Source organism: Hypanus sabinus, chromosome 5 (assembly GCF_030144855.1).
Source record: "Hypanus sabinus isolate sHypSab1 chromosome 5, sHypSab1.hap1, whole genome shotgun sequence".
NCBI lineage: Eukaryota > Metazoa > Chordata > Chondrichthyes > Myliobatiformes > Dasyatidae > Hypanus > Hypanus sabinus.
This window is the reverse complement of record NC_082710.1, coordinates 3,412,874-3,427,255: the sequence shown is the minus strand read 5'-3', so window position 1 is coordinate 3,427,255 and position 14,382 is coordinate 3,412,874. Positions and strand designations below refer to the sequence as shown.

The 14,382-nt window shown below is 42.2% G+C and overlaps 1 protein-coding gene across 5 annotated transcripts in view; it reads right to left on the bottom strand.

Moving 5' to 3' along the window:
- Positions 1 to 14,382, bottom strand: part of fam172a (family with sequence similarity 172 member A) — a 563,544-nt gene that overhangs the window by 284,576 nt on the left and 264,586 nt on the right. For all 5 annotated transcript variants that reach the window (XM_059969313.1, XM_059969311.1, XM_059969314.1 and 2 more), the window contains one exon: positions 333 to 452. In XM_059969313.1, the coding sequence (XP_059825296.1) occupies positions 333 to 452 (120 nt within the window). The remainder of the gene's footprint in view (positions 1 to 332; positions 453 to 14,382) is intronic.

Here is a 14,382-nt window from a genome sequence, read left to right as displayed (position 1 = left end):
TGCCACTGGACCCGGACTTCGGAGTGAGAAGTGGAACTGTCCCAGTGCAAAGGCTTTTCCATTTTAAAAACTCGCCTACACAGGTTTCCTGTTATTGTTGGACTCAATAGACAACCACCAATGAATTCAAATAAATACCTATTTTCCACTTGGAGTATTTTGGTAATTAAGAACAAAAATGAATAAAGATTTAGAATGAGGTAGCAATACATGGATATCATGAAAACAAAGGTCAGCTTTACACTGTTTAAACCTACTAGATTATTTTGCATAAGATGACTGAAATATGAAATGAACAAAATTAATCTTAGAATTTGAAAAAATGTACTTACTAATTCCAAAAACACCAGGCCACCGTAACTGTGGGCCACAAATACCACATTCTTGGCAGAAGATCGAGAAATGAAGTGATCCCAGACGTGGAGTGCATGCTCCTCTGGTGTACTGTTATCCTGCAAAGAGTAGGATTACAAAGAGGAAAGCTCAGGAATGAAAATGGACAATATGAGGAACTGCTGAGAGTATGATTCAGGAAAACAAAACATTGTATTGCATTCTATTTTAAAGTAACTGAGACAGAAACCAGTTAACTGTAGTGATATATTTTGATATCAATAGAATTACAGAAATTTCTAAAAGAGGAAATTATTCATATTAATGTAATTCTGCCAGTGTCCCAATTGGTTAAAATATTCAGATCCATTCTCCCATTTTTACACTGTTTAGTACCATGGCATCCTGACAGCAAATTCTGTCAATTCTTCTTGCTGTCTCTGTAAAGCCGCCAGCATAATTGAAGACCCCAACAACCTGCCCTGGACGTTCTTTCTTCTCTCCTCTTGCACTGGATAGAAGATGCAAAAGTCTGAAAACACATACCACCAGGTTCAAGGACACTTTCTATTCCACCGTTAATAGTTCCCGAATATAATAAATTGAACTCTTGACACAATCTACCTTTGATCTTGCACCTTATTGTTTACCAGCATTGCAATTTCTCTGTAGCTGTTACTTTTTATTCTGCATGGGTATTATTTTACCTTGCTCTACCTCAATGCACTGTGTAATGATCTGAACTGTATGGAGAATATGCAAGACAAGCTCTTCACTGTATCTTAGTACATGTTATAATAACAAAAAATAATTCAAATTCTTTAAAAAGTCTTTCAATTTACTGTTTTATTTTCACTACTTCACTATTTCCACTAGAACAGCTCACATACCATCTCTCGTCAGAACTTTGAAGCATAATAGAAAGAAATGTGTGATATTCAGTGCAAGTGGACTTGCACAGCAGGACAAAAGTGAATTATATGAGTCATCTGGGATCTCAGACCCAACATTGATGTCTTAAGTCAGTATCTGGATTGCAAAGCATAGAAGGTCACTTGGTTTGAATACTCCATTTTATTTCTGGTACTTGCACAACTCTCATTTTATCAGGCCTAATTTGCTGTGGTGAACCGGCACGAGGATCCAGGGAAGTACTGAGTAGCTCCTGTCAACTAGGATCTATCCTTTTGGAATTGGTTCTGAAACTTGGTGTGGCCAGGTGCATTTATTTATCGAAATATACAGTGAAATGCGTCACTTGTGTTAACAACCAACATAGACTGGAAGTATGTAACAGAACTTATCAAATGCATCAAAAAGTTCCATTCTTGTCCCACACCCTTGTCTTGGGAAGAAATAACAGTCCTTCAACATTACGGCAACTTATTACTAGAAATCCTTCTAAAGAACATCCTTAGTGCAGGTTCAACAGGACAGCAGCACTCTGATTCAGCAGCCAAGGCAGCAAAAATAATCAGCAAGCAGTTTGTTACTACAGCTCAATCTCAATCCCAAATTCAGCTTATTGTCATTTAACCATACACATGTATACCACCAAATAAGACAATATTCCTCTCCACGAAGGTGCACAACACAGTATATATAATTCACACATATAACATGTAAAGTAATATTACTACAAGTAAATTAACAAATAGTAAGGAGCATATACCACACAAGTTAAAAAGTAAACAGTACAGTGCTACTAAGGAATCATACATGATGAGACCTGGGTGGTGTCAGGGAGTTCAGTAGGCTTATGGTGTGGTGGAAAAAGCTGTTTCCCATCCTAACCATTCTTTCCTAATGCTATCGAATCTTCCACCTGATGGTAGAGGGTCAAAGAAATTGTTGGATAAATGGGAGGATTCACTGACAATGTTAAGGGCCCTATTTATGCAGAATTCCTGATAAATATGTTCAATCGGTGGAAGATATACCAATCTGATGCTGTGGCACTGACATCAAGACCTTAAGACATAGGGATAGAATTAGGTCATTTTGCCAATCGAGTCTGCTCCTCCATTTCATCATGGTCAATCCATTTTTCCTCTCAGTCCCAGTCTCCTGCCTTCACCCTGTATCCCTTCATGCCCTGACCAATCAAGATTCTATCAACCTCTGCCTTAAATATAAATACAAACTTGGCCTCCACAGATTCACTACTCTGGCTGAAGAAATCCCCCCTCATCTCCGTTCTGAAAGGATGCCCCTCAATTCGGAGGCTGTGTCCTCTGGTCTTAGACTCTCCCACCATAGGAAACATCCTCTCCACATTCACTCTCTCAAGGACTTGAGCTTGTCAATTTCATCAACTTTGCCTCTCACCCAGCACTCAAATTCACTTGGTCCATCTCGGACACTTCTCTCCCCTTTCTCAATCTCTCGGTCTTCATCTCTGGAGACAGACTGTCCACGGACATCTTCTATAAACCCACTGACTCCCATAACTACCTCGATTATACCTCTTCCCACCCTGCCAAATGTAAAAATGCTATTCCCTATTCCCAGTTCCTCCGTCTCCACCGCATATGCTCCCAGGATGAGGCTTTCCATTCCAGGACATCTCAAATGTTTTCTTTCTTTAAGAATCGTGTTTTCCCTTCTGTCGTCATCAATGATGTCCTCACCCACATCTCCACCATTTCCCGCCCTTCAGCCCTAACCCCATCCTCCCAGCAGCACAACAGGGACTGAGTTCCCCTTGTCCTCACCTACCACCCCACCACCCTCCGGATCCAGCATATTATCCTCCGCAACTTCTGCTACCTTCAACAGGACCCCACAACATTGCACATCTTTCCCTCTCTACCCCTCTCTGCTTTCCGCAGGGATTGTTCTCTCCACAACTGCCTGGTCCACACGTCCCTCCCCACAGATCTCCCACCTGGTACTTATCCCTGCAAGTGTAAGTGCTACACCTGCTCTCTTACCACTATTCAGGGCCCCAAACAGTCCTTCCAGATGAGGCAACACTTCACTTGTGAGTCTGTTGTGGTCATCTATTGCATCCGGTGCTCCCGGTGTGGCCTCCTCTACATCGATGAGACCTGACGCATATTGGGGGACCGCTTCGTCGAGCACCTACACTCCGTCTGCCACAGCAGACAGGATCTCCAGGTTGCCACTCACTTCAACTCTGCTTCATATTCCCATTTGGATATGTCCATACCTGGCCTCCTCTACTGCCATGATGAGGCCAAACTCAGGTTGGAGGAGCAATACCTCATATACCATCTGGGTAGCCTCCAGCCCCTTGGTATAAACATCAAATTCTCCAACTTCCAGTAATTCCCTCCCTCTCCCTTCCACCATCCCACTTTTACTCTGCCTCCTCCTCCAGATGCCTATCACCTCTCTCATGATTCTGCTTTCTACTACCCATAATACTTTCCCCTTACATTCCTTCTTCACCTCTCCAGCCTATCGCCTCCCTGCTTCCCCTCCCCCACCCCTTGATCTTTCCTCTGATTGATTTTTCAGCTGGCACCTTCTAACCTCCCCCGATCTTCTTTATAGGGCCCGTGCCTGCCCCTTCTTCAGTCCTGATGAAAGATCTCGGCCCAAAATGTTGACTGCTCATTTCAACGGATGATGCCTGACCTGCTGAGTTCATAAGAACATAAGAACGTAAGAGATAGGGGCAGGAGTAGGCCAATCGGCCCCTCAAGCCTGCTCCGCCATTCAACAAGATCATGGCTGATCCAATCTTAACTCTAGTTTTCACCGAATCCCACAAGGCAACAGTGCCAACCTACAGGGCACCATGCCGCCCATTTTATTTTATTATTCATCCCGCCCAAACCCATGTGATCACCCGGGAGTAAAAAAACCAATTTGCCAACTGAGGAGAAAAAATCTGGAAAATTCCTCTCCGACCCATCCAGTCTATCGAAAACTGGTCCAGGAGATCACATGGCTGATCTAAACCTAGCCTCATGTCCACTTACCTGCTCGCTCACCATATCCCCTAATGCCATTTTTATCCAGGAAAATGTCTATCTCCGTTTTGAATTTATTGAGTGTAGTTGCTTCCACAGCTCTCTGAGGCAGTAAATTCCACAGCCCCACTACCCTCTGAGTGAAGGAATTTCTCCTCATCTCAGTTGTGGAACGGCATCCCCTTATTTTAAGATTATGCCTCCTAGTCCTAGTTTCACCCATCATTGGGAACATTCTCCCCGCATCCACCCGATCAAGCCCCTTCACAATCTTATATGTTTCAATAAGATCGCCTCTCATTCTTCGGAACTCCAATGTGTAGAGTCCCAATCTACTCAACCTCTCATCATACATCAACCCACCCATCTCCGGAATTAACCTAGTGAACCTTCTCTGCACTGCCTCGAGAGCCAGTATGTCCTTTCTTAAATATGGACACCAGAACTGCACACAGTACTCCAGGTGTGGTCTCACCAATACCCGGTACAACTGCAGTAAGACCTCCCTGTTCTTATACTCCATCCCCCTAGCAATAAAAGCCAGCATTCCATTGGCCTTCTTGACCACCTGCTACACTTACATACTAACTTTTTTGTGTTTCCTGCACCAGGACCCCCAGATCCCTTTGCACAGAAGCACTTTCCAGTTTCTCTCCATTTAGATAATAACTGTTCTATTATTTTTCCTGCCAAAATGCAAGACCTCACACATGTCAGTATTATATTTCATCTGCCAAATGTCTGCCCAATCACTCAGCCTATCTATGTCCCCCTGCAGGATTTCAATGTCCTCCGCACTCATTACACTCCCTCCCATCTTTGTGTCATCAGCAAACTTTGATACGTTGCACTTAGTCCCTTTCTCCAAATCATTAATATAGATTGTAAAGAGTTGGGGTCCCAACACCGACCCCTGCGGAACACCACTAGTCACCAACTGCCAGTCTGAGAATAAACCATTTATCCCAACTCTCTGTTTTCTGTTAGAAAGCCAATCCTCCACCCATGCCAGAATATTATCCCCAATCCCATGATTTTTTACTTTAAGTAAAAATCTTTGGTGTGGCACCTTGTCAAATGCCTTTTGGAAGTCCAAATCTACCACATCCACTGGCTCCCCTTTATCTACCCTATATGTTATGTCCTCAAAGAACTCCAACAAATTTGTCAAACATGACTTCCCTTTTGTAAAGCCATGCTGACTTTTTCCTATTAAGCTATGTTTATCCAAATGCGCTGTTACTGTTTCCTTAATTATCGATTCCAACATTTTGCCAACCACAGATGTTAGGCTAACTGTCCTATAATTCCCAGTCTATTGCCCTTTTTAAATAAAGGAGTTACATTAGCATTTTTCCAATCTGCCGGGACCATTGCCGAGTCCAGCGAGTTTTGAAAAATTATCACTAATGCATCCACAATCCCGACCGCCACTTCCCTTAAGACCCCAGGATGCAAGCCATCCGGTCCAGGGGATTTATCCACCTTTAGTCCCATTAATTTATCAAGTACCATTTCCTTGGTGATTTGAATCGTAGTTAGCTTCTCTCCCCCTAGAGCCCCCTGTTTATCCAATGTTGGGATATTTTGAGTGTCCTCTACTGTAAAAACTGTTCCTTCAGCTTGTTTGTATGTCTTGACTTTCACCATTCGATAGGTTTCAATCAGGTCACCCCTCAATCTATTGAAATCTAGTGAATACAGGCCAAGAGCCATCAAACGCTCTTCATATGACAAGCCATTCAATCCTGGAATCATTTTTGTGAACCTTCTTTGAACCCTCTTCAGTTTCAGCACTGTAGATTCCAAGAAACACTCCCTCCCAAGTGTACATCACTGCCCATCACTCAAGGGATCTGACTTGTCTGTAGAGTTAGAATCAGAATTATCATCACTGACATGAGCAATACATTGTAAGCATAACAAATTATTATAAGTTACAATAAAACAAATAAATAAATAAATAAATAAATATTGTGGAAGTAGAATAGTGAGTTACTGTTCATGGATTCAGAAATGTGATGACAGAGGGGAGGAAGCTGGTCCTGAAAAAAAGGAGTCTAAATTTTCAGACACTTGTAGCTTTTAACCAATGGTAGTAATGTGATGAGATGGTGAGTGTCTTTAACGATGGATGCCACCTTCTTGGAGCAAATTTGAGTTGCTGGCTAGGTTTGCAACCCTTTGCAGCCTTTTCCAATCCTGTGCAATAGCCCCTCCATAACAGAAGGTGATGCAACCAACTCCCTATGGTAATTTGTGGAATCTTTAGTGACATATCAAATCTCCTCAAATTCCTAAACTAACATAGCTGCTGTCATGCCTTCCTTGTAATTGAATCAGTATGCTGTGCCCAGGAGAGATCCTCAGAGATGTTGTCATCCAGGAACTTGAAGCTGCTCGCCGTTTTCCACTATTGATCCCCCTTTGAGGACTGTATGTGTTCCCCTGACTTTTCTTTCTGATGTCCACAATTAGTTCCTTGGTCATTATGTTTAACCATTTAGAACTCACCTCCTTATGGCAAAGTATGTATTAAATTATATGACAAGTTTCATATTTTTAAAATTCATCATCTTTTCATATTATATTTAACAATTCAAAATACAGAGCTATTTATTATTTTGGACATTCACTTCTTATTTCCTTCTAGCATTCCTGGTAAGTTCCTCAAATTTATGATTTTTGTGGTTGGTCGCTCTTACTTTTATTTTCTTTAAATCAGTTAATGGATTGATAAGTTATGAACTTCAGATAACCTGTGCGTAGTTCAAAACTTTGCTGACATATATACCTCCTGAATTAACTTGCACTACCAAGAAGAAAACTGAAGTTCACGTACAATTTATGAATACTGATGAAAGCATTTTTCACAGCAGAAAATTTCTACATAATATATAGAAAATTCAGTATTAGCCATTCATTCTCCACCCACCCAGCCAATTTTACGGTTTGTTTGAGTATAGGTCCACTAAGTTAGATCTATAAAGAAATCCAGATATTAATCGTTAAAGGAGGGTGAAACATCAATATTGCAGGCACATATAATGTCTGTGAGAAAAACCTCCTTTGATTAATCAAAGACAGAATTTGTTGCATAAATCAAAGTGGCACTTCCAGATATGCCCCTAGTTTAGGAATGATTTCCACTGCTATTCTGGGAGAAGTCCACCACACATATTGAGATGATTTCCAATCAATTGTTGATGGCAATAAAGATATACAAAAAATTATGAACTTCATTTATTTACCCTGCTGGAGCAAATGGTGAAGACTTTGATTTCAGCACAATTGATCAATATAAAGTTTGCTAATGTATTTTGGCTACAGGTTCAGAATGTATCCTTAAACAAAAACTACACTAGTGGCCATTTTATTAGGTATCTTCTATACCTAATTAAGAGGCCAATGAGTGTGTGTTTGCGGTCTTCTGCTGCTGTAGCCCATCCATTTGAAGTTTCACCATGTTGTGCCTTCAGATATACAACTCTGTACACCATTGGTGTAACGAGTGATATTTTGGAGTTACTGTCACCTTCCTGTCAGCTTGAACGAGTCTGGCCGTTCTCCATTGACCAGTTTCATTAACAAGTCATTTTCATCCTCAGAACTGCTGCTCCCTGGGTGCTTTTTTCTTTTTGTTTTTGTTTTTCACACCATTCTCTGTAAACTCTAGAGACTGTTGTAAATGAAACTCCCAGGAGATCAGCAGTTTCTGAGATATTCAAACCACCCCATGCGGCACCAACAATCATTCCACTGTCAAAGTCATTTTGATCACATTTCTTCCCTACTCTAATATTTGATCTGAACAACAACTGAGCCTCTTTATCTTTCTACATGTTTTAATGCATGGAGTTGCTGCCACATGATTGGATGATTAGATATTTGCATTAATATGTAGGTGCACAGGTGTACCTAATAAAGTGACTACTGAATGTATATTGAAACTAGCATTCAAATATGCTTTGACAATTCTTTCTCATATACAGTATTACTCTTTTTTTGATTTTTGATTTTTTTGAATTTTTGATTAGACAAAAGCTATGACAACAAGTATTTGGTGGAGGGCACAGCCGTGTCTCTAATCAAATATATTAGATACTGTAAGTAATTTACTGTATATTTAACTTTATTTGCTTGGCAGTTTTTCATAAGTTTCTGTTCTGCAACCACTTTTGTTCATTGCATATCAGGTTCATGACCAGTGTGGATAACTTCACTGACCACAATAACAGCCTACAAACTCACTTTCAGGGACAATTTCCAATTCATGTTTTTGATATAAGTATATTTTTTTTATTTGCACAGTTTGTCTTCTTTTGCACCTTGCCTGTCAGTTTTTGTTCTTGTATGTATTTTCTAGATTCTATTGTAAATATTTTTCCTGTAATTGCCTGCAAGAAAATGAATTTCACAATAGTATATGGTACCACAAAGTACTTTGATAATAAGTTTATGTTGAACTATGAAAGACTGTGACTAGACAGGGCTAGATAGAGCAATAATTTATAGACAGGCATAGTAATTACAGTAAGTAGAAGTTGATAAAATGGGTAAAAGGTGGCTAATAAATATCAGGAAGGAGTCAAGAAATGGTTGCATTTGTCCATGATCTCAGGATGTATGTTTGAGGATTAAGTAAGTAATTTGTGTGCAACAGGGTTCCACAAATAGCACTGAAATAAATCCAGTAGGAGCTAGAATAATCTTAATTTAATTCCCTAGTTGTCATTCTGAGATTTTGACTGATGTTTCCAAACTTCTAGCCAGAACACTGAACTACAATTCCAGTGGCATAAACACTAGATAATATAGATGGTGGAAAGTGATTCATTCATCCAACTGCCACAGGACGCTGAAGCCCGTCCTGTAAGTTTATCCAAAGAGTTCCACACAATGATACTTCAATGTATTTTCTTTTGCCAGCATAACTTCCTTTGCATTCATCCTGGCACACTGGAGTCAAGTTCAAGTTTTAAGTTTAATTATCATTCAATCATACATGAATATAACCAAACAAAGCAGTGCTCCTCTGGGACTAAATTGCAAACGGCATTACCAACAGCACACAACGGACTGCGCATAACACATATAGTTATAATAGCCAGAAAACATGCAATTGCAAAGAAAAGAAAATAATATAGCCCAAGTCCCTGAGTGGCCAGTAGATGGACGGTAAGTTGGCCTGGTCTAGCTTGTTCTTCCACAGAGTAAACAGTGGAGAGCAGCACCAAGTGAACACTGGAGAGCATCACTGACAGGAGCGGCCAGCCCTCCATCCAGAACAGATTCCAGTACATCCATGAAGGCCTCCCCTCTCTTCCACACAACCTCTAGCATCTCCTCTGGGCATCTGCAAGAGCCTCTATTCCTCACCACAAGTGAAGCAATGCAGCTCACTTGCTGTCTCACCAATGAACAGAGAACCAAACACACTATTCTACACTACCAATGCCCAAAAGGGTCTCACGATTACAATAAGAACTTCTAAGGCAATCACTCACACCATGCACCACCTTAGCACAATGAAAAAAGCAACAAAAAAACAGCAGTACACAATAAATCCAGCTCCATCGCTATTGAACGACCCTTTGATACGGTAGACCTGCAGTACTTGATGTTCTTAGTATGTGCAGTGGCTTGCGATTGTAAAAAAGACACACAGGATGAAGAATTACACCTTTGATTGGACCTGGAGTGGTCACTGAATCCAAGCATGCCGCCATCTTACCACAAAAGCAGTACTCTTCTTTGATTCTGGAGCTTTGGCTGCTCAGTGGCGATTCATTCAGTTCATCTTCTGGTGTAAATAAAGCCGGCATTACTTCTGCCTGGAAATCAGCCTGTTTACTGTCGATGGTCACACAGTAGATGGGTTCATGGCACAGAAATCCTTTTATACCTTGCGCTGAGTGCATTTGATATGCTCGGAAACTAACATTTTATTTTATTTATTTTATTTTGAGATTCAGCACGGTAACAGGCCCTTCTGGCCCAATGAGCCTGCACTGCCCAATTCCACCCTTGTGACCGATTAACCTGCAAATCCCTACGCTTTTAGACTGTGTAAGGAGACTGGAGCACCCAGAAGAAAGCCACATGGTCATGAGAAGAACATACAAACTCCTTACAGACAGCAGCATGGGTGTTGTAATAGTGTTATGCTAACGTTTTTGTTTTCATTGACTTTGTTTTCAACTTAACTTCTGGTTAAGATGGTGCTACCGAACATCTAGTTGAAGTTCAAGATTATCGTCATTCAACCATACCGCCAAAGGAAGCAAAGTTCCTCCAGACCACGATACCAACACAGTAAATATAACCCACACACATAACACATAATGTAATCTCACCACAAATAATAAGGTGCATATACGATACAAATTAAAAAGTAAATAGTGAAACACTTCTGGCATTTCATACGTGATGGTGGCAGGGAGTTCAGTAGACTCACGGCCTGGGGGAAGAAGCTGTTTCCCATCCTCACAGTTCTGGCCCTAATGCTATGGCACCTCCTGCCCGATGGTGGCGGGGTAGGGTCAAAGAGATTGATGGATGGATGGGAGGATCACTGATAATGCAGAGGACCTTGCATGCATAGCACTCCTGATAACTATCCCGAAAGCAGGGGTTCCCAACTTCTTTATGGCACAGACTAATACCATTAAGCAAGGGATCTGTGGACCCCAGATTGAGAACTCTTGCTCTAATGGGTGGAAAAGAGACCCTGATAACGATTTCAACAATCCTCGCAATCCTTTGTAGGAACCTGTGGTCAGATGCTGTGCAATTCCTGTACCAGACAGTGATGCAGTTGATCAGGACACTCTCAATGGAGCTTCTGACATGTTTGCAACCAATGATACTACAGTTTAAAGAAACCCCAAAACACTGGTATAACCATCGGCTTTCTGTTTGATGGTCTTTTGCAAAACCCCAGTAGCTTCTTGTTTGAAACAATGGGTGACTAGCTGCAGGATTTATAAATACCTCCCGTTCCAGCCCTGATGGACCCAACTTTAATTGTCATTATAAATGTTAACCAAAAGCAATATATCATTTTCTTGCTCTGACAGCAGTTTGCAGTTCTGGCTATAGATCACAATAAAGATGACTTTACTTTAAAGGGTAGCATAGTAGCATTGTAGTTAGTGCCTTACAGTGCCAGCAATCACCAACTGGAATTCAATTGCTACTGCTGTCTGTAAATACTTTGTACATTTCCCCCAGTGACTCTGTGGGTTTCCTCTGGATATGGTTAGGGTTAATGAGTTGAGGGCACAGATGAGGACAGATCTACTGAGTGTTTCTGCTCTCATTTTAGATTTACAGTGTCTGCAGGTTGTTTTTTTTAAATTTCACATTGATCCCAGCTAAGTTTCGGGTTGGAGAATTTCTCTCTATCTTCCCTAGAGATGTCACTCCTTCCCCTCTTCTGCTGGTTACCTAACTATCTTCTGTTACGTACCCCGTAACTGGGTCACTTACCAGCAAAGATAGAGAGGTCCGTTGAAGTCTGATGGTACGATTTTTAACAGTATTTATTGATAAAAATACACAAAAATAATATCAATGCAAACATACAGATAATATACGTCGTCAATACTAAATCTAAAAGCGCGGGTATAATAATAATCAATAAGAAATAGCTCTATTGTTGTCTAGGGGATAATGTATTGTTCGATGGAAATATAAAAGTCACTCAAGTTCATTCAAGCTGCAGCTTTTGGTTGGAGAGAGAGACGGATTAAAACTTGCCCATTCCTTTTATGATGTCGATCCTTCGAGAGTCGTTGGGGCTGATTTCTCCTTTGTTGTTAGCTAAAGCCATTCTTCTGTGGCAAGGCCCACCAATTCTGAGGCAAATGGAAAAGGACGCACGTGGCTTTCCACCGGCTTTCGCTATTACGCTGTTACAGGATTTCTAGCGTTTCTTCTGGTGCGTATCAAGGGCTGTTCCCCAGACCCTCTTTTATCCTGATGGCTCACAGGGTCTCAGATGTCAATCAGGGTGGAATGATGCCATCCCCCAACCAGACCACGTTGCCTGAGGGCTCCCATGAAGTACAGTATTCAATACACAATACCGTCTCCAAGACAATGACCTGTTCCGTGGCTTTGTATCGCTGGGGCCAGGACATTCCAAACATCTCTCTCTCATTTCCTGGGTCTCCCGACCTGACTTAATAGCGATCTTGCGATTCTCAAAAAGGGGAGGGGGGGCCACGGGCGCAACACTACCTCAGTCCCACTGTAAAAAGGAACACCTAAAAATGTAACATACTGGAAGCAATTGCTTTTTCCTGAAACTTCCAAGGCGCCAGAAGTTCCTTTAGCACCTGCCACACCACTTCTGGTAGGCACGTACAAATTGAAGTCACAGCATTTGCGTCATTTAATAGCCACAAGAAATCAACCAATAACTGAAGTCAACAAATATGATGGTAGAATTGAAGCTAGCAGCTGAGAGTGAAGAAGTAAAGGAATTTCGGAGAGAAGTCATTTTTTTAACACTGCTAGGTGAAAAGAGTCTAGACTGCACAGGCGCGTGATGTAAAATACCAAAGGTTTAAAAAGAGACCACCATATCCAACGGGCAGAGAGCGGAGAGCAGAGTGGGACGGCTTTGGCTCAGCAGGCTTCGGCGTGAACTGGCAGAGGCAAGGGTAGATTCTGGGTAAGTTTTGTTTTGTTTGTTTAGAGTAGAGAATGCCAGGCACAATGTTGGAATGCTCCTCTTGCAGGATGTGGGAATTCAGGGAGACCTCCGGTATCCCTGACAACAACACCTACAAGAAATGCATCCAGCTGCAGCTCCTAACAAACCGTGTTAGGGAACTGGGGCAGGAGCTGGATGACCTCTGGATCATTCAGAAGAATGAGGAGTTTATAGATAATAGTTTTAGGGAGGTAGTTATGCCAAAGGAGCAGCACATAGGTAACTGGGTTATCGTCAGGTGAGGGAAGGGGAAAGGGCAGGCAGAGCAGGGCTCCCCGTGGCCAATCCCCTCAACAACAGGTATACCGATTTGGATACTGTTGGGGGGATAACTTACCTGGGACAAGCTGTGGCAGCCGGATCTCTGGCACTGAGTCTGGTTCTGCAGTGCAGAAGGGAAGGTGGAAGAAGAGGAGAGCGGTAGTGATAGGGGACTCGATCGTTAGAGGTACTGTGGTCTGTGGTCATGACAGAGACTCCCGGATGGTTTGTTGCCTCCCGGATGGTTTGTTGCCTCCCGGGTGCCAGGGTCAGGGGTGTCTCTGATCACGTTCACAACATTCTGAAGTGGGAGGGTGAGCAGCCAGATGTCATGGTACACATCGGTACCAATGATGTAGGAAGAAAGAGTGAGGAGGTCCTGAAGACTGAGTATAGAGAGCTTGGTAGGAAGTTAAAAAGCAGGACCTCGAGGGTGGTAATCTCCGGAGTGCTACCTGTGCCACGTGCCAGTGAGGGTAAGAGTAGGATGCTCTGGAAGATGAATATGTGGCTGTGGAACTGGTGTAGGGGGCAGGGTTTCAGATTTCAGGATCATTGAGATCTATTTTGGGGCAGGTGGGACCTGTACAAGAGAGACGGGTTACACCTGAACTACAAGGGGACCAATATCCTTGCAGGGAGGTTTGTTAGTGCATTTGGGGAGGGTTTAAACTAGATTTTCAGGGGGATGGGAACCAGAGTGCCACAGCAGATAGTGGAGTGGAGGTGAAAATAAATGATGTTTAAAGTTCATGCAAAGTCACAAATAGAAGGGTTGTGTGTGGTGGTAATAATCTTTTGAGGTGTGTCTTTTTCAACCCTAGGAGAATTGTGGGAAAGCTGATGAGCTGAGGGCATGGATTGACACGTGGAATTATGACATCATAGCCATTACTGAAACTTGGCTATAGGAGGGGCAGGACTGGCAGCTCAATGTTCCAGGGTTCCGATGTTTCAGATGTTATAGAGGCAGAGGGATGAAGGATGGGAGGGGGTTTCATTGCTAGTCAGGGAAAATGTTACAGCAGTTCTCAGGCAGGACAGATTAGATGGCTTGTCTACCGAGGCCATATGGGTGGACCTGAGAAACAGGAAAGGTATGACCACATTATAGACCACCCAATA